Here is a 22,518-nt window from a genome sequence, read left to right on the forward strand (position 1 = left end):
GGGCAACTTGACAGGTAATCCAAGAGCATGGATTTTGGGGGGTGTTTTGTTGGGTTTTTAGGTTTGTTTGTTTTTAAAAAGCACTGAAAGAATTTGTCATACAACAATGAGATACTTGGAAGCTCCTCTCAAATGTAGAAAAAAAGAAACAAGACCATTGTTTGAAGTTATAGAGAACTGAGGAAAAGAATCTTGGGCTGACTGGCATTGAAGTCTGGCATTTTGAAAACAAACAGGTGACAGCAAAACAGAAGCTGCATTAACACAATGATCTTTGAAGAAATCAATAATGGGAGAATAATCAGTCCTGAAAGAGAAGGCACTGCAATCATTGAGAAATACACTAAGATTTTTGGTGTGCAGGTAAATAGAAAAGACAGTATTTTAAACAATTTATGCATGGAAAAAAAATAAGTAGAGAATTAAACATGACCTGAATCCCAGCAGCAAGAAAAATGCTGAATCAAAGATGATACTCTGGTTACTTAAAACAATTCTGCATTTTTTGGAAATCATGCTCAAATGCTTCCATTTTTATTCTTCAACAAATGTTAAATTAAGCCTATTATAATTCTGCCATTTAACTAATTGTGGACAACAGTTTCAAATCCTGTGAGGGGACACTAATTAAAAATAAATTACTTTAGAGTAAAAGATGGGTAAATCTGGAACAGGTGTTCCAATTTGGATTGAATGACTTCAGCTGGCTGGTCAGCACTGATTGGTTAATTTATGCATTAACTTCTTTTCCAGTAAAGATCAACAGCTTTTATTAAAAGGAAAACAGAAGAAATGAGAAACCCTTGAAGTGTTACAGTACCTGTTGGTCTTGTACGGTCTGGTTCTTGCAACATAATCCAGGATCTTGGAGGTGGCTGTTCTGTTGAAACTATGGGAACATTTTAAAATAGAGATACAAATGATAATCACATTTATTTTACACAGCAGAAATAAATGTTTTAAGAATGATCACTTACTTCTTTTTGCAGTACCTGCCAAATTATCAAGCAAATAGTTCAGTAGCCGTCGTGTCCCATCTGGTTCCTGATACAGGTTCAGAATATCCTGTGTAAGTGGGTTTCCTACAAACCAATTCACAGGAATATTGAATAAAATATACAGAACTATTGCAGACTTGCATATCAGTGTTGAAAGCTGACATCTTGGAGACAAGATCTACTATGAACTTCTTTGGGGTTTCAGATCTCAGGTCTTCAATCCCACAAAACCCTAGATGTGTGGACAGCCCTAGTGAAGTTTAGCAACTCTCCCTGCTGATTCTTCTGGGGGACTGAGCATCCCAAAGGTGGCCCTTGGACTAAGAGCAGTGAAGAACTTGTGTGGTACAACAGGCAGAGCTGATGAGCACAAACACAGGAGGCACCTCTGCTCAGTGTGAAACATCCACCAGCAGCTGATCTGACAGTCAGATCTCAGTAGAGACTCTGCCATCTGCTAAACACAAGCAGATTGCAGAAGTTGTCATGGACAACACACACTGCAAGTGCCTAGTTTTAAGGGGGAGATAAACAGAATTTTGAGACTTAGCAGTATTTAGAGGTATTATATCTCTCAGTGCTTCTGATTTTGCAGCTCAAAAATTCCTCAAGGTCAGCAATTTTATAACTAGAATCCATAAAGTTCAGAGGGAAAAAAAATGGGAAAAGACTTAAATTGCTGCTTGCATAAGAACCCTGCAGCCATACAAAGGATGTTCCCTTTCTGGCTGGAGATGTACCACAGTTAACCACAGACTATTTCTTAGTTAAAGCAGAACTGCATTCAACCCCCATGCAAGCAACAGAAAGCTTCTGCTCACTCTGCAAAAAGAAAAGCAAACCTCCTTCTATGGGCACTGCTTTCCCAATCCTGTTACTTTTCTAAATAATCCCTAAGTAACAGTATTTATAAATGTGGAATGAATAGCTACATCTGGGATTGCTAATCAGTAGATTTTATGAACCAGCAGACTACAGCCATTACAGCTCAGCAGCAGCATCACTAAACAAGCACAGAGACCAAGAAAAAAACAGCAATACCTTTCAGACCCAAAGTCTGTAACTGGAACAGTTTTCCCAGCTCAAAAGGTAAAACTCGTAACAGGTTGTTATTTAAATGTAGTTCCCTGTAGACAGAGCAAGAATCATATGGGTCTGAAAACAGAGCAACATTTATCTGCAGCAGTACAAGAATTGAACAAAAGAGAACCAGTATAGTAGCAAATCACAATATTGAAAAATTCAGAGACTAAACAGCAATGGTTAGGGAAATCCTGCTGTACTCAGACACACACACCCAGACAAAACACATTATGTTGAAGTACAGAGGAAAGGAGCTGTTTGGAGAGTTTATCTTAAACAGTCAGACATTTTGTGAACATTAGCAATAATTAAACACTTTAATATCTACAAGGGATGATGCAGTAACAGCTCAGACAAACCAGACCATGAAACAGGTCAGCTGTAATTAAGAAATAAAGGGAAATTATATCTCTGAAACCAAATAAAAAAATCCAGGATCATGGCAGTAGGATTACAGCTGTGGCAATACCATGCAGTAGTCATTTACAGCAGCAATTTTCTATGGTTTGAATGGTTTTCTTTTCATAATTTCAGTGGTAAGACAAAATACGTGTTTTGTAACTCACAAAACCAATATACAGACAGGAACAGAATTCATGTCCTGAATTCTGATATCCCAACAAACTGGGCAGAGAAAATAGACTTTTTACTTTCCTAAATGAATTCCCACTAAGCAGTGAAGACTTTCATAGAAACAATCAGTATGAAGTTGCTGCTCCAAAGTATTTAGAACTTGGTGCCTAGAGACTTGATAAGTATTGCTGGGAAACAAAAAGAAGAAAAAAAAAAAGAAAAAAAGAAAAAAAAATAAAGGAAACCTGGAGAGTAAGTGTTAATTTAACTCTTGTTGATTTCTAGAGAACAGCATTTGAGGGTTTCAATGTCTTTCTTGCCATAAGCAGCCCAGAACTGACCCCAGGATTTGAGGTGTGGCATCAGCAATGCCCAGCACAGGGGGACTGTCACTGCTGCCACACTACTGCTGGTCTGGGCCAGGTGCCATCAGCTTTCTCAGCCATCTGGGCACACCTGGCCCACCTTCAGCTGCTGTTGACCACTCACACCAAGTCCTTTTCCACCAGGCAGCTTCCCAGACAGTTTCCCCAAATTTGAGCACTGCTGGGTTGTGACCCAAGTGCAGGGCCCAGCACTTCACCTGACTGAACCTCACACCAGTGGCCCTAGCCCATGGATCCAGCCAGTCCAGATCTCTCTGCAGAGCATTCCTGCCCTGCAGCAGATCAACTCTTCCACCCAGCTCTGTGCCATCTGCAAATGTACTGGGGGTGCACTCAATTTTTTTCAAGCATATCAAGAGAATCTGTTTTACAGCTGAGCTTTCCAAGATTACATGTTACACTGTTTATTTTTTTTCTCCTTTTTCTGCAAAGATCAGAAATCCTACTGCTCTGACATGTCTTTTTTCAACTACTTGCAGTAAAAAGGAAGATGAAAGGAGTCCTGGTGAGCTCTACAGTACAGACTGAACCCAGAGCTCCAGATGTGGGAGCTGGGAGAGCTGTTATCAGTTCTCAGTGCTGAGAGCACAAATGATTTCTGTGGCTCAGGATATCAGCAATGCCCAGGGTTGAATTACTGTTAGTTTGAACAACTTCCCAGAATCCAGGGGAAGTGTCTGCAGCAAGAGCCAGCCTGGAACACAAAACCCTGGCCCAGCTGGGACCTGCAATGTGCTCTCACATAGGATGTGCTTGTGGGTTTTTCTTCACTTTCACTACAGTGAAAAAAAAAAACCAGAGCAGCTGCAATTACTGAGAGAACAGTGGGTTCATGCACAGCTTTTCACATCTAGAGATCTGGGCTCCAGTGCTGTGTTTTGGCCATAAATAGAAAAGCTTATGTGATCCTAGACCTTAGCCACACATTTCACATTTACAAGATTTACCCTTCTCTGCTCAGAACAAACTTAGGACTGAAGATTCACAGAATCAGCCAGAATAAATCAGGAGAATTGTTGGGAAGAAGGCATAATGACTTGACATTATTGATGACTCTGCACTGCTGAACTATCTCCATGTCACAAGCGTTACATTTACAAAAGTTTTTTAAAAAGACTGAAAGGAGGCTAATGAAGTACAAAGATGAATTTGAGACTATTCCAGTAAATTTAGGGTTGCTAGCTCACAATATCCAAGGAGCTGGATAAAGAAGGGAAGAAACCTATTACTAATAACTGCTTTGAATTGAAATAGTAATGCAAAGAAGTAGAGCTTAGAACACACTTCTCTCCAGTTGAAAGCAACTATACAACACGCTACAAAACAGAGCTGCCAATTATGCTTCAAAAAGCAAGGTCCCTTTGCTCAGCCTCCAAGGTTGAGACTTGAACTGCTCTGGAATTTGAGCTTTTAGAACCAATTTAATCAGCTAGTTTAATCCTCTCCAATAGAGCAGACTTTTCTAAAGGGAAGGAAAATGCAATGGCAGGTATTTCTATGTGCAAAATTGCTTTGCCTTCAGCTTCAGGAAAGCTGTGCTGGCAGTCCACTTCTCTCTCGTTGTCTTTACTTCTAATAACATTCTCATTACTTTCAGACTCTGTATTTTCTGGATTTGAGAAAGCTGTTCAGAAATATCTTCTAAATTAATAGCAATGAAGGCAATTACTGGCAACTGTCTAATAAACCTAAGATAAGGCTCTTCCTTTGAGTCAAGGGCAAAAGACTGTTGCCTGTAAATATTTACTCTTATATCAATAATTTATATAGTTATGTAACATTGCTTTTACTAAGTAAAATGCTGCAGCCTTAAGTACAATCTAAATTGGCATCATTATTCGTATTTCACTTCCAAAAGCAGTTTTCATTCCATGCTAACTTTGTACATCTTGGCATTGCAAAACTGAAGGGAAAAAAAACCCTCGAAAACTGCGATTAGAACATTTTTTTCTCCTCCCCAGTTTGCACAGGAATGAAGTTACATCACAGCAAAGGTGGGGAGGAGATGGTACTAGACATGTTGCAATTGTTATACAATAAAGAGAACAAGAACTATTGTTAAGTATAATTACTAAATATGAATGAAGAGGAAAACATTGTAGTTAACATGCTTATAAATGTTTAATCTGACCTTTTTCCTACCTTACTGTGAGATAAAAGCAATATTTTTTTGGCCCTTCACTTACTCTTTGAGACAAACACTACATAAAAGATTTGTAAAAGAATCTGGAAAGAGATGCCTGAGAGGAAACCTGACTTGTAAAAATATAAAATGGGTGATTGCCATCAAACCAAGCACTTCTGAGGCTCATTCTGTGCTGTCACACATCAGAACAGCAGATCACAGAAAAGCCAGTACTGCTATAGCTGCACAGCCCACAGCAAGTACTCAGGGAGGTAGATAAGAAGGGAGGAAAGGGGAATTTACTTATGCTGAAATTTGAACTGCTGCTACAAAGATAATAAAAGCACAATTTTAACTGCCATTAAGATTTACATACCTGAGTGACACCATGTTTCCGAGCTCTGCTGGTAAACTGCGGATTTTATTAGAGGACAAGTCCAGATATACCAGATTGTGAAGCTTGGCAATGTCTGAAGGAATACGGGATAAGGAATTGTCACTGAGATGCAAAGCTGTCAAATGGGTCAGTGTCCACAACGAGGAGCTTAAGCTTCTCACTTTCCCTGTGGAAGAAAAGTACAAGAGAAAACAGAACATTTAAAATACATGTATTTGGCAATAATTGCACATTTTTCAAGTATGTATGGCGCAGGGGAATTTGAGGGTAAGTCTTGCTCGTGGGTTTTTTGTGGGTTTTATTATTATTGTTTTATTCAATGTAAATTTCATTAATCACTGATGAAAAATTTGTCACTGTGTGAGAAAATAAAAGATATTGCTAAGGATGCTTAAGGTTGTTTTTCCCAATCCATACCTAAGACTTAAACATCTGTCTTTATCTAGTTCCATACAAGACAAAACATATTAACTAGCTGACCATGAATTTATCATTAACAGAGGTGTAAGAAACAGATGTTTTTCAATTACAATTTATGTCTGAGATGAAAGACGGTGCTTTGGTTCATCCCTTATTTCCACACATCTTTCAAACCAAAAATCTTTACTCTATGGCATTAATCCAGCCAAGAACAGATAGAAACACTATATTTAGGGTGACTAAGATGCTTAGTTGAGAACATGGATTTCCATCTGGCATTCAACTAAAAGCAGTATCAACTATTGCCAGATATTTTTTTAAAAGGTATGATTTTTTGTATAAACTGAAGGGTGGAAACATGGATTTGTGTGACAGAATCAAGATTTTTACACTGACACATGCAAGGAATGTGAGATATCATCAGAAGGTCTCAAAATATTTATTCTTTCCAAGACTTTTTTCCTCCAGGGTAAATCCTTTTTCATTTACATAAATCATCTCACTGTACCAAAAGCATTAGGAGTACCAACACCAGCTTCTCCAAGGCAAAAAGAAGTTAGCTGGAACAACTTTAAAATCCCCACTGTGACTCATCAAGGTTAACAACAGTCTGGTTAATATTACACCAACACACAGTTTGTAATTCCTCTCCTTAAATGATTTTCTCCAAAATAAGATTTCATATGTAGTGCCTAGGGAAAGTTACACTGAGATATGAGCAGCTGGGACTCAGTTCCAGGCAGCAAAATGTTTAATACTGGTATAAATTCCAGTGAGCTATAACAAAACAAGGAGCATAAAAAAGCCTGTAGTGAAAAAAACCATGATTTAAATGTTTAACATTTGTGGCTTTCTGTATTATATGACCAAGTATTTTGCAAGGAAAGGACAGTGTGAACATTAATGAAACAAAAACACTGCACAGTTTTATTTTGCAAGGCAAATGCATACAGTTCTTAAGGGATTGATGCTCCTCTAATGCTCGTTAAGAAATCTTTTGAAAGGTTTTAAACACAAATCGATAGTTGTTTGCATTTTAAAACTGAATTAGCACCTCTTCCCCACCCCCAATGCAAACAGGTGACTGTGATGGTAGAAAGCCTTGTAGCTGAAAGGATTTCCAATCAACATCCCTGATCCAGGCTCTCCACTCCAGCACCTCCCCTGGTGGGAATCAGTCTATAGTGAGATTACCAGGCATGAAGGGAAAGAGCCATCACTTAATGCACTTCCTATGCAGAGCAGCAGATGTCCAAGAGGATTCCAAGCCTAATGCTGATATGTAATGCTGATTCCTGAAGCAGCATTTAACTGTGTTTCTGCATCTGTAACCTTCAGTAAAGAATGCTATTCACATGGTGAGGCACGTGGTACTGGAAGCAAGGCACAGACAGATTCAGTGAACTGGATGGAAAGATTCTTCACAATTTGAAGAATTGTTTGTTTAGTCCTTCTTCCACAAATTTCTCTACTGAACAGTCATTTATAAATCCCACATGGCAATTTTCACAGTTGCTTAAAGAACCTCCATATTTACACAAAATTACAGCCGAAGTTTAAAATGTCACAAAACTGTTTTTTAATTCTTAAAATATTTGCTTGAAGTTCCTTGTAAACAGACTTTTTGTAGCAAACTCAGGATTTACTCTGCAAATCAAGAGACTGGTTGACCAGTTGAAACACATGCTTATGAATTCTGAGCATTATCTTACTTTTCAGAAAAGATTCCAAAGTCCAACAGTATCTCAAAGCCTGCACAGATTGTGGAGGTTTTGGTGTATTTAATCTTAAGAACAAAGCAAAATTTACAGCTGCTTTTGAACAGAAAACTTCTGCTTTGTGGACTAATACCTCATTGTTACATTACCTACAGTAAGAATATACCACTATAGATGAACCCCAACTTCACCCTGTTCTCTTTGACAAATTAGATCTTAAATTCATGCTCTCCCTCACTTCATCTTCTTAAAACACAAAGAGCTCACATCTGTATTCTCACCTTGACAACTTTCCTATACATGGGGATTTCCCACTTACCCCACCTTACCTGTCCTGCAGCTCCCTGTGCTATCCCAGCCCAAGCTCTCTCTTCCCTCCACACTCCCCCCAGCTGGCAGCTGCTATCCCATTGTTCTGCTGGCTCACTTCAAGGCAGGCAGTAACTCCACCCCAGGCTTGTCCAAGCTCACACTACTTGCAGTGAGTTCATAACTCAGGACCATGCCTCAGTTTCTTACCACTTATTTCCAACTCTGCCCAGTGTGATTTCTTTCCATTGGCTGCTTCCTCTGAGGACATAATTGTGTACATCCTCCGTGGATCAGGTGGATCGTACTTTTCCTTGGGCATTCCTGTTGAAACCAAAAGGCAAGTGATTAACTGAGATATAGTATACTGAGAATTCTGTAGATGGTAATTCTCATTTCAGTTAAATTTCATATTAGACTTTAGTACCAAATACTTTTCAAAGCTACAGATAATGTGCCCATTTATAAATGTTGCTGAATAATACACTGGTAGAAAACAGAAAAACAGAGTTTCCTAATGCCCCCTGAATGGCAGACAACAGCCCAGCCCCTCCCTCCCTCCCAGTAATTTACCAGAATCTGCAAAGCAGCTTAAAAATTGTGTCCCATAGCCCTCCATGGCTATGTTGTGTATCCCTCAGAACTGACACATCCCACTGCAAGCTCCTGTTTCTTTAACCATGAAACTTCAAAAAGGGATGATCACCACTGCTGGGATCTCTCTCATATTCCTAGAGAACACATTTGCTAATAACTCTGATCACCTATCAGTTCCAGGTTTACTGCAATTCTCACCTTTTCACACAAATCAACATCAAGAAAAGAATTAAAGTTTCAAAAAGATCCTCAATTCTTTGAATCTGTAAAGTGACAGGTTTTAATTCAACCTTACCCTGCTCTCTACAACCTAAAAATACTGCACCCAAGGTAGATATCTCTATCACTTTCTTTAGTCAGGTATTTAATACTGAAATTTAACTTCATTTTTCTCATTGCTTTTCACATCATTCCTAGTAACTTTATAAGAGTAATTTTTCTAAGTCCTTTTTACCATACTCAATCATGCATCATGACAGAGAAGCAAGCTTTCCTCTCCAACAAACAACAAGCTATAAATCTCTTTATATGAAATAGAGAAATTAAACAATGCTGGCGCAGATCACCCTCAAAAACACTTTACAAGCAATATTATGCAATTACTCAGCAAAATACATTACAGCAATATTATAATACTATCCAAACCCACTCAGTAAGCAAGCAGCTGTACTGGTCAAATTTCTAAGGACATCTTCCTACCAAGTCTTTTAAGGCTTTCTCATATTTTCATTTCCTGGGAAAAACTGAAAAATATTGTCATTATATAAAATAATCAAAGAATAATTACTAGTAAATAAGACTATCAACCAGATTTATAATCTGTTTACTGATTTTACTGAAAAATGTTTACTCTGCATGTTAAACAAAACAACAAAAATCCACTAAAAACTTTTCTGCACAGTTATATGCATCTTAATTAAAATAAAGCTTTTAGGTATCACATGCTTACTTAATATAACAGCTCTTTTACTAAGTCACACTCCTCCTTTCCTTTCCCACTCCCACTACTGGTCAAAACCAGATTTCTGCAGTGAAAAGAAATTCCCCTTTAAGAAGTGAATTGTGGGTAAAAGGATCAGATTATAAATAGCAGCTGGGTGAGGCTCCTTCCAGAGTGAAGGCATTTAAGTACCCAGGGTGTGGGAATTGCCAACTGTAACACTTTTTTTCATCAAACTTCACTAATTAAATGAGAGGAGAGTGTACTATAAGCTCCAGAAAGGTAAAATCCTAACTTTTCCCTGCAGTAACTATGCAACTGGTGCAAAAATATATATATCAGAATAAAGTACAGAGCATCTCTTCTGAAATTTCTATGTATAATTATATATAATTCACAAAGACCATGTAGGAATGCTCCAGCTTGTCAGGAAACATTTACCTTCCTCAGACATTTATGCTTCCTCTTCCTGCTGCTCCCTGAATTAATAAATACGTTCCAATTTTTCAAGAAGCAGGTAGAGCAAAGACAGAAATCCCATTCAGTACAGAAACACGAACACTCCCCAGAGCACACTCAATCACATGCACTAATAAACAGCTTTGCTGGTACCAGCAGTGTATCACTGCTCACTGCTGGAAGAGGATGACATACTTTTCCAGTGGGTTTTGTCAATGTACACTAAAACAATTAGAGATTTAAGAATTTAGGGGTTTAACACTGGATGCTGGTGATCCTGGACTCCCAGTTGTTCTACAGCACTACCTTCCCTCTCAATAAAGTTCCTGCTCTCAATGGTCTTCCCTCTCACTGCTGCATTTCTCAGAGGATGAATCCCTGCTGTTTAGGATTACCAGGTGCCAAAAAAGCAGCAAATGCCTGAGAGCCTCCTGGCTGAAGAAGCTGCTGCTGCCCGACAGTATCACTGCCACCAGCCACATCTAGGATACTGTCACACCAGGCATTAGCACATCTTCATCACCCAGAACTCAAAATTTCTCAGGAACTGACAGGAAAGCTAAATTTGGGTTGTATCTCTTAGTACAGCATAAAATACAAGCATAACACTTGAACTGCATTTCAAAACTTCACAGCCTGGAGTAGTTCAAGAAAATCATTCTCCACCTCCCCAAACCCAAATGTAGCACATGCTGGACTGCTACAATAAAATGTAATAGCTGAGGTAAACATCAGATTGATAGAATTTTGTCAGGCTAAAGCAATTTATAGTAAGATCCATAAAATAATGTTAAACATCCTTAGAACCATTCATAACTGCAGCTTTTAAAAATCATCATGGTAATTTTCAAAAGAGCTTATACCACCTGTAATTTTCACTTGCATCAACACAAACAGTGAAGCACCATTAATGTTAGGTTCTTACTGAACACAGCAAATCAGTTTGTAAAGGAGAAAATCTTTACAACAAAGATATGACATGGATTCATGGAACACACTCCTGACAAATTTAATAAAAAGGACATTTAAGTATGTTTGAATGCAAATGAAGTTATTTACTATTTTGTACCAGGTTATTAAAATTGTCATTTTAATAGCTGTAAAAACAGAAAAGCTTGAGTTGTACTGAGTGTGGCTGCCCACTTCCACCATGGGTCACTCAGTCCCCACACAGAATTAAGAACCCTGACCCCAAAGAAACTGAGCCAAGCAAGGCCAATGAGGTAAACAAAAATCCCTGGCTTTTTTAAGCAGCCCAATACTACAGCAATTCTTCATTTTGTTAAATGCTTCCTACAATACCATGATAAATTAACTCAATTTCAAGACTAACATACTGGACAACTCCTGCAGGCCAAGTACAATCTTTCATACTATTATTATGGATGTAGATATCAAGTTTGCCCCTAAAACATCATCTTTAAATTAGGAAAACTTGAATTCTAAAAATGTCTTGAAAATTATGAACAAGTAAGAGCAATACAGTGCTCAGACATAATTTAAACTGATCCAATCAACTATTCTGAAACAACTATTTCCATACTTACTATGAACTACCCATAAAACCCATTTACAAATCTGGGAGTACCTTTAGAAATACTTCAACATCACAATGCTGAGGCATTACAGCTTTGCTTCTGAAACTTCCTAACATGTTGGTGACTCTTTCAGACTTCCCCTCGTTCCCCTTTACTCGCTTTTACTTGTCACTAACACACTAATGCAGATCAGGAGATAGCCAGGAGGGGAAACTAAACAAAGCAACACACCTGATCAAGTGCAGAATCACTCATTCTTTTTGCTACTTTAATTAAAAACAGTGAATAAATGATGCAAATCTAGATCTAATAAAGAAAGAAGTAACAAGACAATTGGAGAACATTTTCCATTTGTTGATGCTGTACAGTATTACTTGCCAAATAAATTACTTCTCAACTGCTGAAAAGTAGCAGGATAGAAAGCAATCTATTAGTTGCTCAAAATTTCATAAGAAAACAATAGCACATATGAGAGATGGTTTTTTTCCCTTTCTCTCTCCAAACCCTCAACTGGAGGCTCACCCCAGACTATTCTTTTGTAACCTTGTGCCTTTAACCCTGAAGCTCTTTTCCATGCAATCCCAAGTTTCACTTAAAAATGGGCTCCAAGGACCTCCCCCACAAATATAAATGTTTCTTAAATTGACTGGTCTGTTTTGAATTCAGAGTTAATTTAGGATCCTCCACACCCTCTGCCACTTGCAATGTGGTTTTACAATGCATGAAGCAGAACTAAGCTGGCCCTGCTGCTGTTCCTCCTCCCCAGGACCCTGTATTTCCACTCCACTCTTGCATCAGCACCGACTTTTGTCTGATAACAAAGGAGCTGGTGAAGAGAATTAAACTGGCTAAAGGGGGAAGAGGAAAAAATATATATATTTGAGGGAGACTAGCTTCTTGTGTTATTATTCTGTATAGAAGGAATGAATGTGTGGATTTGCAGCTGCTGAGATCAGGACACCACCATAATGGCACTTCTGGCCACACTGGCACAAAATCTCTTTTCCCATAGCAGGAAGCAAACTCTTGTTTCCAGCTACCCTCACCCAGTTAAACAGTAACACTGAACAAAGTCTGAAATCCTAACTGAAGGCAAAGTACATTGCTTTTTAGATAACTTAAGGCTGTAGCAGGCCTAGCAATGTATAGGCTAATCAGATGTGTTAACCTGTATTGAAAGGGTTAATTTCTACTGTTGAGCTTTATTGGAATTAACAGGAATTGCTGCTTTCCAGTGACCCTCTCCAAAGGGAACAGAAGTACCTCTAAAAGAAAACTACTGTAATTTGGAAAAAAAAAATCTTTGAGATAATTTCATAGTGCTGTATTTCAGTTTTACTGTAAAACTGCAGATTTGCCCTTTCCTACTCAAAGACTCATTACCCCTTCTTTAAAAAGTGCTTTTCCAACATGAATCAAGCTTGCTGCTTTCCCTGTCCTGTCACCGGTAGCGCTTTACTCAGCAAGTCGTGAATTTCTATAGAAACTTAATTACATTTCAGCTTGAAGTACAGGCAAATAAGCAACACTGTCCCTGGCCAGGATGACAAGGTGCAACATCTGGCACCTTCTCACAGAAAAGCCACAGTGGCTTGAAAAGGGTTTACGATAAAGGTCAGTCCCTGCAGAATTGACACACTTGACTTGATGAGTTGAGTCAATGACTGAATTTATCCTCAGCCTGTTCCACGCCTGGGCAACAAACTCGAGAGTGATGTCAATACTGAAAACTGATGGGAAAATATTCATGGGCAAGATACCACGATGAGGAAAGAAAAAAAAAATACCCAAAGCATCCCAGCTAAACCTCAAGTGCCCTGTGAAGTACATTTAATGTGTTTCAGCTAAATTCTTATTTAAAATTTTTTGGCATCACCCCACCCACCTAAGACACAAAACTAGAAAATTGCATACTTTTTCTGTATCCTGATACTGTTCCTACAAAGCCTTCCAAATTTCATGTTATCTTATTTCTATAAATGTCTTATTCAAAACATACGAAATTCAATTTTTTTTTTAAAATAAATCTTAATATATGCCTGTAATTTTGTATTTCCCAACTACTAGCAGGTATACACCATAATATGGAAGAATACATATATTCTGGAATGAAACATAAGTTGCTACATAGTGCTTATTTTGTTGCAATATAAAATATATATTTATGTTACACATATTTTATACATGTATTTTATACAAAATGTACTTTGCTACAATGTTTTGTAACGTGCAACATATCTACAAAATATATTTTGCTACAATACACAAGCAGATAAACCAAAGCTCAAGAAAGCAGGTGTGAGCCATCACCCAAAAGAAAAAAAAAAATCTGAGAGAATGAAAACTGCCTCAGAATTGAGAAATCCATACATTAGAACTAAAATCACAAATATTCTGAGGCTGAGTAAACAGAAATTTAAGGACTTGCTTATCTATTGAAATACAACCTTACATTTAACTTTGTAGGCATGAACCAGATTCCTCTATTGAAATATATACAAAGAAAACACCAGTGTTGCAAGAAACCACATATTTATTTTTTTTCCTACTAGTATGCTACTTCAAGGCAAATATCAAGTCTGTTGTGTAAACACTTATTATTTGTGGACTAGTACAAACACTCTTGGCATTTTATTTGAAAAACGCTCTTCAAGTAATTTTTTTTTTTTTTTTTTACAGTAAGTATTTGGTATTGAAAAAAACAAGGCTAGGAAAAATCCAATTGGGAAATCAGCTAAAGGCCAACACCTGAATTTTTCAGAACACATGCTGTAAGTCAGAAATTTCCTTTTGCCTAGTGTGGGGAGGGATGGCATGTACCAGCTGTGGGCACAGGCAGAACTGCAGCAGCACAAGATCAATGCCTGAAACACTCCCCCCTCCCAAGAGACTCAAGCATAACATGTGGGAAAGTGTCAAGATCCCTTTAACCCAATTTATAGCCTAATGTTGGAATCATCTAAATTAAAATTATAAAAAATGTTGTTGCATCAACACAGAGTCAATTGATTCATTCCAAGTACTTTTTCACTCGCTAAGATCACTTTTTAGTGGCTGTTAGCTTCATCAGGGATGTAATGCTTCTCCATCCTATTTTGAGGACTTCTAAAACTGTAATTTACACGACTGCCAATACAAACCCATGAGTTACCCTTCCTCTTTTTCAGACTTAAGATAATGCTGTGGGATGTGAACACGCATGTGAACATGTGTAATAATAAATACATTATACTGATTAAGTCAACATCCATTAATTGATGAAAGTGTATCTGGAATACTACTAATCAGATCAGTTATTTGAATTTACATATGTAAGTTCTACTAGAGAAAACTAATATTCTTTTTAAAATCTATACAGCTGTTAAAGTTCAACAAGCCCCTTAATCTTGCCAAAGCTGACTAAAATGAAACATAACCCTCCTGAAACTCAAGCAAAGTATTCTGGTTCAGATAAACTGGGCCATAAATGTCAAAGGATTTACTTGCTGTCTTCAGATCAGGAGAGCTCCATTAGACCAGGAAGCACTGAGTAGAACAGGCCTTAAATTTTGTTAAGTTCAAAACTCAGTCATTTCATATTTTTAAGAAGAGCATATTAAATTTTGACCTGCAGGTATTTCAAATTTAATTAAGGTGTCTTTGTCCTTCATAACTGCTTCTTTATGGAAACACAAACTGGCTGGTTCCAGCTAGCAGTGGCAGGCATAGGGAGGATGTAATTTTGCCAACTTCTACTTTTTCTACCCAACCTCTACCTATTACAATTTCCCACAGATAAGCAATGTGCAGCCCCTTATTTTAATGGTGTACGTGTAATTGTCTAACCCTTGCACAGTATGAAAAACTTTTTTACCATCATTTCACTAATGCCAAGAAGCAACTGCCACTTCCATGTTCAGCTGCTATAAAAATTAGTTTAGGTCCAGAAGAGAACTCTAAAATGGTCAGAGTACAAAGGCACAACTGAAAACAGAAGTCCTTGACTGCTCCATCTTCTAAAACCAGACCTGTTTTATCAGACTTGTGATAAAACAACCCTCCAATTCCCACCCCTTGCCCTGCACAACATATAATCATTAGAAATACGATGTCCAAATGTTCTCAGTGTTGCAAACATGGTCCAGATGATTAGAATAGTTCTTAATTATCAGAAATTGCATCTAATTATGACTATAGTAAAAGGCTGCTGTATACAAAACAAACACTAACACAAAACTAAATTGCAAAGCAAAGACTGACCTTAACTGGTACCCCTGGAACCACACTGGCTAGTTAATGAGTACTACACAGCATTCAGCTTTTTGCACATTCTGTTAGTGTATTCTGAAACGCCAATATATTAAAGAGATGTCAGGTTCACTAATTACTTTAAGAATTTAAATAAATTGCATTGCATTACAGAATATTACACTGTATGAGACAGATGGAACTTAAAAGACCAGCTTTAAAAAATAGGAGTTGTGTTGTAAAACATTTAGCTTCAGGTTTTATAAACGTAAGCAGAAAGACCAAGGCTTCAAAGCTTCACCTACAAATGTCTCCAGAAAGCTGAGAATAGTCTTACACTCCAAAACATTAATATAATACCAACTCCCACTCCTCTGGTTGTATCCAATCATATTTGACAATTTAGTTACAATTCTTCACAATACACGGAACACTGATTCTTGTTTAGGGGACCTAGTGTAAAATTTCTTATCCTGGTCCAACTCAGTAGGCTGTTCTAAATACTGGCACATGCACCAACACGTTCCTTACCACATTTTCCTTTATGTGTCTGCAGAATGCTTACCACATTTCTGTTGTTTCATGGGGAAAAACCAAAAGTCACCACACAAAACACTATTTCTTAGTCTTAGAACTAAGGACTAAGAGAGAACTTGGCCACTTTAAATGAAGTTTGGACATGAGCTCATTCCTGCTACAGAACTGAACTAGAGCTTGACAAGAGATGTCAATATCTAAATCTGAAAATCTCTGCCTTCCTAGAAGACAATTTCTAGATACCTAAAGGCTCGTTAGCATTGTTGTTGCTAAACTAACTGAAGGTCAGGATGTTACAGAACTCATCACACAGCTGATGCTCTACCCATCTAGCCACATCCTGACAGCAAGCAAAATATTCACAGATTGGTTTTACTTCAAATTTAACCAACAAGGCTGAAAATGTTTTTCTGCAACAATGCTTTTGTGCAGCAAAAACAACTTAAGGCTTCTTTCCTGTCCCCATGTTCCACTGCATCAACTCTCTCAGTTGTGTTGATGGAGCTGTTTGTGAGACAATACTGAAAACCAGCAATGATACTCAGCTAAGAAAGTGGGGGTTAGAGGTTGTGGGGGTTGGGTTTTTTTAATAATGAAGTATCACCACTCAGCCATGTCACTGGCTGGTTTTGAGCATTACTCTGACAACAGTTGTACTGACACAGATGATGTGGATTTAATGAGCAACCAAAGTAGCAGCTTTCCAAATTCTGCCACTAGAGAGAAATCCTGACCTACTTAATCAGAAGAACCATGAGGTGATCTAGTCCACTGCTCCCTACACACAAAGCACCTGTGCCATCTCCAGAGGTGGATCTTTCATCATGTTCCTCATCAAAATAGGATTCCTTACTAGTTTTAATTATTCTTCACACTTATTACTTGTCCCTACAAGCTCTCATTCCTGAAAGTACTCTGCAGATGAATTGTGATTAATGCTGCATTAATTAAAACTGAAATTCCTCTTAATCCACAAGACCTTTGCTTTGTCAGAAAAAGCTCATCTCTAGAATGAAAACTGTTAAAACTTCTTTAAAACAGTATTTTAAAAGTATTAATGGTCAGTGTGGCATAAAATTTCTCAATACTTTTGATATTCAGCTATTATGATGCCATTTCCTTGCTCTGACAGGTGATACACATCAGATGGTACAAAGCCAACCCTGGTGGTGTTTTAGTTTAGTTTCAAGCCTTCTGTCTCTGTAGGTGTCGACTAAACATGGCCTTTGTTACAAAAATCACATGAAAGATCTGTCTCTGAAGCAAGTTTTTTCTGATCCCTGACTCTGCAAACAGATCTATGCAGAGAGATACTTTTGTGGAACAGCATTTCAGTCAGCTCAATGTGCAGGATCCACATCTCACCCATCAATACATTCCCAAAATAGCTCAAGCAATAAAGTTACATATTATTTGTAACATGCAGGATATGACATTATTGTATATTCCTGGTCTCCTAACCATGGCAAGATGCTGCACCCTCATGACAGGATCCATCACTCAAACTGCTTCAGCATGTTCTGGAAAACCCCAGTCTTCCAATTGAAATTGCTGCCTTGCAAAGGAAAGGGGGAAGCTCAAAGGATGCTTTGGAGAAACTGGTATTATAAAATGGAACAAAAATTTCACTAAGCTCTTCAGGTAGGAAGCCCCTTCACTTGCAGAATAAAGGCTGCATACCAGGAACATGAACTCAGATGCACAAGAGAGCCATCCAAATATCCAGGCTGTGATCACAATGTTGAGTTGGCAGCCTCCGTAGAACAACTAACAGCATTCCCAGTCTAAAAAAATCTAAAGTCAAATCAATCTCTTCCTGCAGATCTCCATAGTGGCATAAATTGGAATACTAACAGCAAGTATTTTAGTTCTAAAATAAACAACTATATATTTACTGCTCCTAGTCCCTCCTTGATTCATGCACTAGAAAAAAGGGCTCCAAGGCATTAACGAAAGGATTCATGTTGCAGTCTTACAAAAGGAAAAACTGAGTTGTTGCCAATCTTTTTTTTTTTTTTTAAGCAAGCACCATCTTGGAAGTGCAATTAGCAGCTAAAACTACATGTTAAGCATTTAAACAGCTTTTTCTTTGGGACCTGCCTAAGCATCTGTAAACTCTTCAAGATGTCAGCTGCAGAAATTGCTCCATGCAAAAACTGTGAGTGCAGGACCCCAAGCTTATGCCAAGACTCCCTTGTTGAGTGGACTTGTACAACCCAATTTCAATGTAAGAACATAAATTATGTCATTTAACACAATGCTAATAATCTTGCAGGGTATTGTACAATAATCACACTTCCAAGTGTGAAGCACCAACACTTTAGAAGGAACAAAACAGATTAAACCCTGCAGTGACTCAGTTTGAGCAATTTATGCATAAAGCTTTCAAAATTACACCATGGAGAAGGCTAAATTTAGACTGGAATCAGTAACGTCAGTATTGTGACATGGGAAGTAGTGTAAGACCTCAATACATGATTGAAAACCCCAGATACTTTGTAAGCAATTAGGCATGAGTCAACCTCTGCTCCATGCAACAAGAACTAAAATCTGGTGGTTGGGTCTGCTGAGAATATTCTTGTGGTGTTTTAAGGTCACTGGCAGCTTTTTAAAGCCCACCATACACAACTGTAATCTTATTACATATATTTCCTGAAAAATAAGATCCCTGTAGAAAAAAGTGTCAATTCTTGTACATCACTTCAATTCTGAAGACTGAAAGGTATCCTCATTCCTAAAGATTCTGTGTAGAATCCTTGCCTAATGTGGTCCTATTCGAGACTGGGATATAATGGTCAGACTGCACATACACAAGTGTACAGCCAAAAGAACATGACAAAATCAGATAACAATAATTTAAAACTCAACAGTCTGTTAGCAAACAGAACCAGGGCCTCTGCAACAGGGACTGCATGAGTGGATAAAAGAATTCTGGTTCACCACATGGACTTCTGGCACAGTGGTGAGCCAAACAGCATGGCACAGTGCACTACGAACACTAATATTTAAGTTTTTTGGTAACAGATTAACAGAACCATTTTTGTTTACACAGCCATACTTTCAACTATAGATTCTTTTGTTCATATGTTGGGAAAGAATTTTTAGTTTGCTCAGACTTGGAACCATTTCAAAGACAGCTGAGGTTTCCATCACAAACATTGCACTTGGTTAAAAGAATGTCTTCCCAATACCTAGTACAGCCCTATCTTGAAAAGGTACCATGCTCATTCAATTTGTGACCCTTCATAACATGTTTTCAAGTCTTCATGTATAAAATGTCAAATGTATTTACCTGCCCATGCAGTATTACAGTTTCATCTATCTTTATATTTCAGTTCTTCCTCTAAAATTCAAGCATAGTAAACAGCCTGAACATGAGACTGTATTCAGAGTTCAACTTCAGAATGCAAACAGAAAAGAGATGCATGGTAGGATCCTTTTTAAACATGGGCTGATCCAACGATTCAGGTGAAAAGTGAACAAAGAGTTAATCCAAATGCGAAGGGCTCCATTTCAGTAATAGCATGAATAAACCCCCACAGAAGGCTCCATTGCTAGCAGCAAACTCCACAGAGTCCAGATGAACCAGCAGGAAGAACAGAGGGCGGATAATCCTGTAAAATTACCCCAGTGGAAATGTTGATAAATTCCCAATTACGAGACCTGCTCTAGAATGAAAAAAAATGCGAGATACAATACAATTACCAGTCAACACTTGCACATCTTTGTATTTAAGCCAGACAAATACCACAGGTATTTCTTAATCCCTTGGATTTTGAATTAGTTACCCACTGTGGCGAAATCTAGATTATGAAAATAAGCCCCAGAAATCAAATGAAAAAACAGGCAATCTGCAGCTCTAGTTACAAAGCAAATACCCATCCATGAAGTTCTATTTTCAGTGATACAATTTTCTATGCGTTTGTGGAAATACAGATGGCTGAATTAAAAAACAAACAAACAAAAAAACAAAACAAAACAAAAACCCTAACAAAACCTTTAGCTTACTGCATTTGTTTTGAATATACTTCCTGAATGACACAAAGCAAAGCAGCACAGAATCAGGTTGGAGAAGACCTCTAAGGTCATCGAGTCCAACCTAGGACTACAACCTAGTAGTTTCTATATGAATTTTAACGTTTGTGGCAAAAATGCTGATAAAATACGTGTTCACCATAGATACCAAGACAGAGACAGGTGCAATAGATATCTCCTTTTCTAAAGCCTTGTCTGATCCCAGGCTTATCGCTCTCCATACAATTCTGGAGGAGGAAAGGCTGTCCTGTGAGCACCAAGCTGGACCGGGGGCTGCGGGAATTGCCCACCGCCCGCTCCGCCGCACGATGCGGCTCCGCGGGCGGCCCAGGCGCTCATTCCCCGTGCCCCAGCCGAGGGGTGACCCCGCTCGGGCCCCGCCCGCGTACAGAACGGCGAAGGGACGGCTGCGACCGCGATCCCGGCCCCGCCACCCCCCGCCCCAATTCCCTCTGTTTATCCCTGCATGCGCCTGTCCCGCGGCCTCGCGCGCCCGCCCCCCGCGCCTCCCCATTGGCCGCCGCCGCTGCCACTCACGGCTCCCGCGGCCTCGCATTGGCCGCCGCCGCTGCCACTCAGGGCTCTCGCCCGCCCCGCCGCTCCCTCCGCCGGAACGAGCGAGCGGCGCTCCGGCCCCGGCGCCAGCGCGGCCGCGGCTCCCGCTGCCGGCGGGGCGGGGAGGCACGGCGGGGCGGGCGGGCAGGCGGGCAGCTGCCGCGGCTCCTTCCGGAGCAGGCGAAGCGCTCCGCTGACAGGCAGCGCTGCCGCCCCTCGGTGCGCGCCCAGCCAGGCGGATCGGCCTCCGGGGAGGCAGCGGCGCGGGGCGCCGTGCGCGGAGGGTGGACGGGCAGTTCCCCCGATTGATGTCATTTCCCTCGGCCTTTTGTTTAATTATTTTAAACTCAATTGCACGGTGAGGAAAATAAAACCAAACCAACAAAAACAACAAAACCTACCAGCACCAATAATAACAACAACAACAACAACAAAAAAAACAACTTCAGGCTTCCAGATGCCATTATACCAATTTCTCTTAATTGCCCCTCGATGCAAACCGAGCCGGGCTCCTGCGCGGCGCCGCCCGGCCCGGCTCCCCCCCAGCCTCGTTCCCTGCCTCCCGCTCGCCGCTGGGCGCCCGCGGGGCTCGGCCCGGGGGTCGGAGCCCCCTCCCCGCCGCCCCCGCTCCGAGAGCCGCCGTTCCCCGCCGCCCCCCCGGCCGCGGAGCCTCCCCCGGCCGTCCCCGCAGCAGCGGCTGCCCAGGCCCAGCGCACCCCCTCGGACCCCCCCACGCCCGGAGGGGCCTCGGCCCCCCTGACACCCCCAAGCGAGGCGGCGCGGGGGCTTCTCCCCGCCGAGCCCGGGGTTCCCCCCTCCCCTCGCCGTGCTACCGCCGGTCTCCCCCCTCAGCGCACTCCCCCCGCAGCGCTGCCCCCCCCCCGGGCAGAGCCCCCCGCTCCGGGCCGGGCGCCGGGGCCGCCCCTACCTGTGGCTGCAGCATCCCCGTCCCCCCGCCGCCCTCGCTCCGCCGCCTGCCTGGCTCTTTGTTTCCTGCCGCGGGCCGGACGGGAGAGCGGCTCCCCCCCGCCTCCTCCTCACACTCATTGAAAGCAAACAAGCATCATGGCGGCCTGGCGGCGGCGGCGGCTGCGGGCAGGCCGGCCCCCCTCCTCCGCCTCCTCCTCCTCTTCCTCTCCTCCTCCTTCCTCTCCTCCTCTCCGCTCCGCTCCGCTCCGCTCTCCGCCCCACCTGCGCAGGCCGCCCGCACTGCGCGCACGCTCCGCGGCCGCGGAGGGACCCGGGGAGGGGGCGGCGGGGCCGGGGGATGCGCAGGGAGGAGTTTGGAGCGTGTTTGGGGGTACGGCCCCAGCGGGGAAAAGTGGGTGAAAGTCCCGAGTGGGCTGCGGTGTAAGGCTCGAAAGCCGTGCAAATGGTGTATGGCAGGCAAGGGGATCCTAGCAGGAGCCCAAGGAAGGCGAATGGGAATAGTGGCTTGTTTGGAAAAGAACTTTTAAATTCTCCTGCAAAAGTCCAAGTGGGGAACTCAAGTGGATGAGCTCAGATACGGTGTGGGTGATAGGCCAGACGCCTTTTTGGAAAGAGAATGTGTCTTCTATGTTTGTGTCTTTAATGGTAAACCAGTGTCTAGGATCCTTTGCTGTGACATTCTCAGGAACAA

General features: G+C 40.7%; 2 protein-coding genes across 5 annotated transcripts in view; one reads left to right on the forward strand and one right to left on the reverse strand.

The window, feature by feature from the left end:
* CNOT6 (CCR4-NOT transcription complex subunit 6) overlaps positions 1–22,021 on the reverse strand; it is a 31,943-nt gene extending 9,922 nt beyond the window's left edge. The window contains exons 1-7 of one of the 4 annotated variants that reach the window (XM_056502143.1): positions 21,826–22,013; positions 19,600–19,921; positions 8,220–8,333; positions 5,542–5,728; positions 2,040–2,125; positions 978–1,082; positions 821–889 (exon numbers count right to left, since the gene is read on the reverse strand). In XM_056502143.1, the coding sequence (XP_056358118.1) occupies positions 821–889; positions 978–1,082; positions 2,040–2,125; positions 5,542–5,728; positions 8,220–8,331 (559 nt within the window). In that variant the 5' untranslated portion in view covers positions 8,332–8,333; positions 19,600–19,921; positions 21,826–22,013. Of the gene's footprint in view, positions 1–820; positions 890–977; positions 1,083–2,039; positions 2,126–5,541; positions 5,729–8,219; positions 8,334–19,599; positions 19,976–21,825 lie in introns of all 4 variants that reach the window. The other 3 variants (XM_056502141.1, XM_056502145.1, XM_056502142.1) reach the window with 3 other exon arrangements.
* LOC130258939 (uncharacterized) lies at positions 21,390–21,947 on the forward strand. The gene has a single exon (XM_056502687.1). The coding sequence runs from the start codon at positions 21,390–21,392 to the stop codon at positions 21,945–21,947; it is 558 nt and encodes a 185-aa protein (XP_056358662.1).
* Positions 22,022–22,518: the final 497 nt, after the last annotated feature.

Source organism: Oenanthe melanoleuca, chromosome 13 (genome assembly GCF_029582105.1).
Source record: "Oenanthe melanoleuca isolate GR-GAL-2019-014 chromosome 13, OMel1.0, whole genome shotgun sequence".
Lineage (NCBI taxonomy): Eukaryota > Metazoa > Chordata > Aves > Passeriformes > Muscicapidae > Oenanthe > Oenanthe melanoleuca.

Coding starts and splice junctions, on each gene's coding strand:
- LOC130258939 (XM_056502687.1), top strand. CDS start 21,390: ATGCAAACCGAGCCGGGCTCCTGCGCGGCGCCGCCCGGCCCGGCTCCC.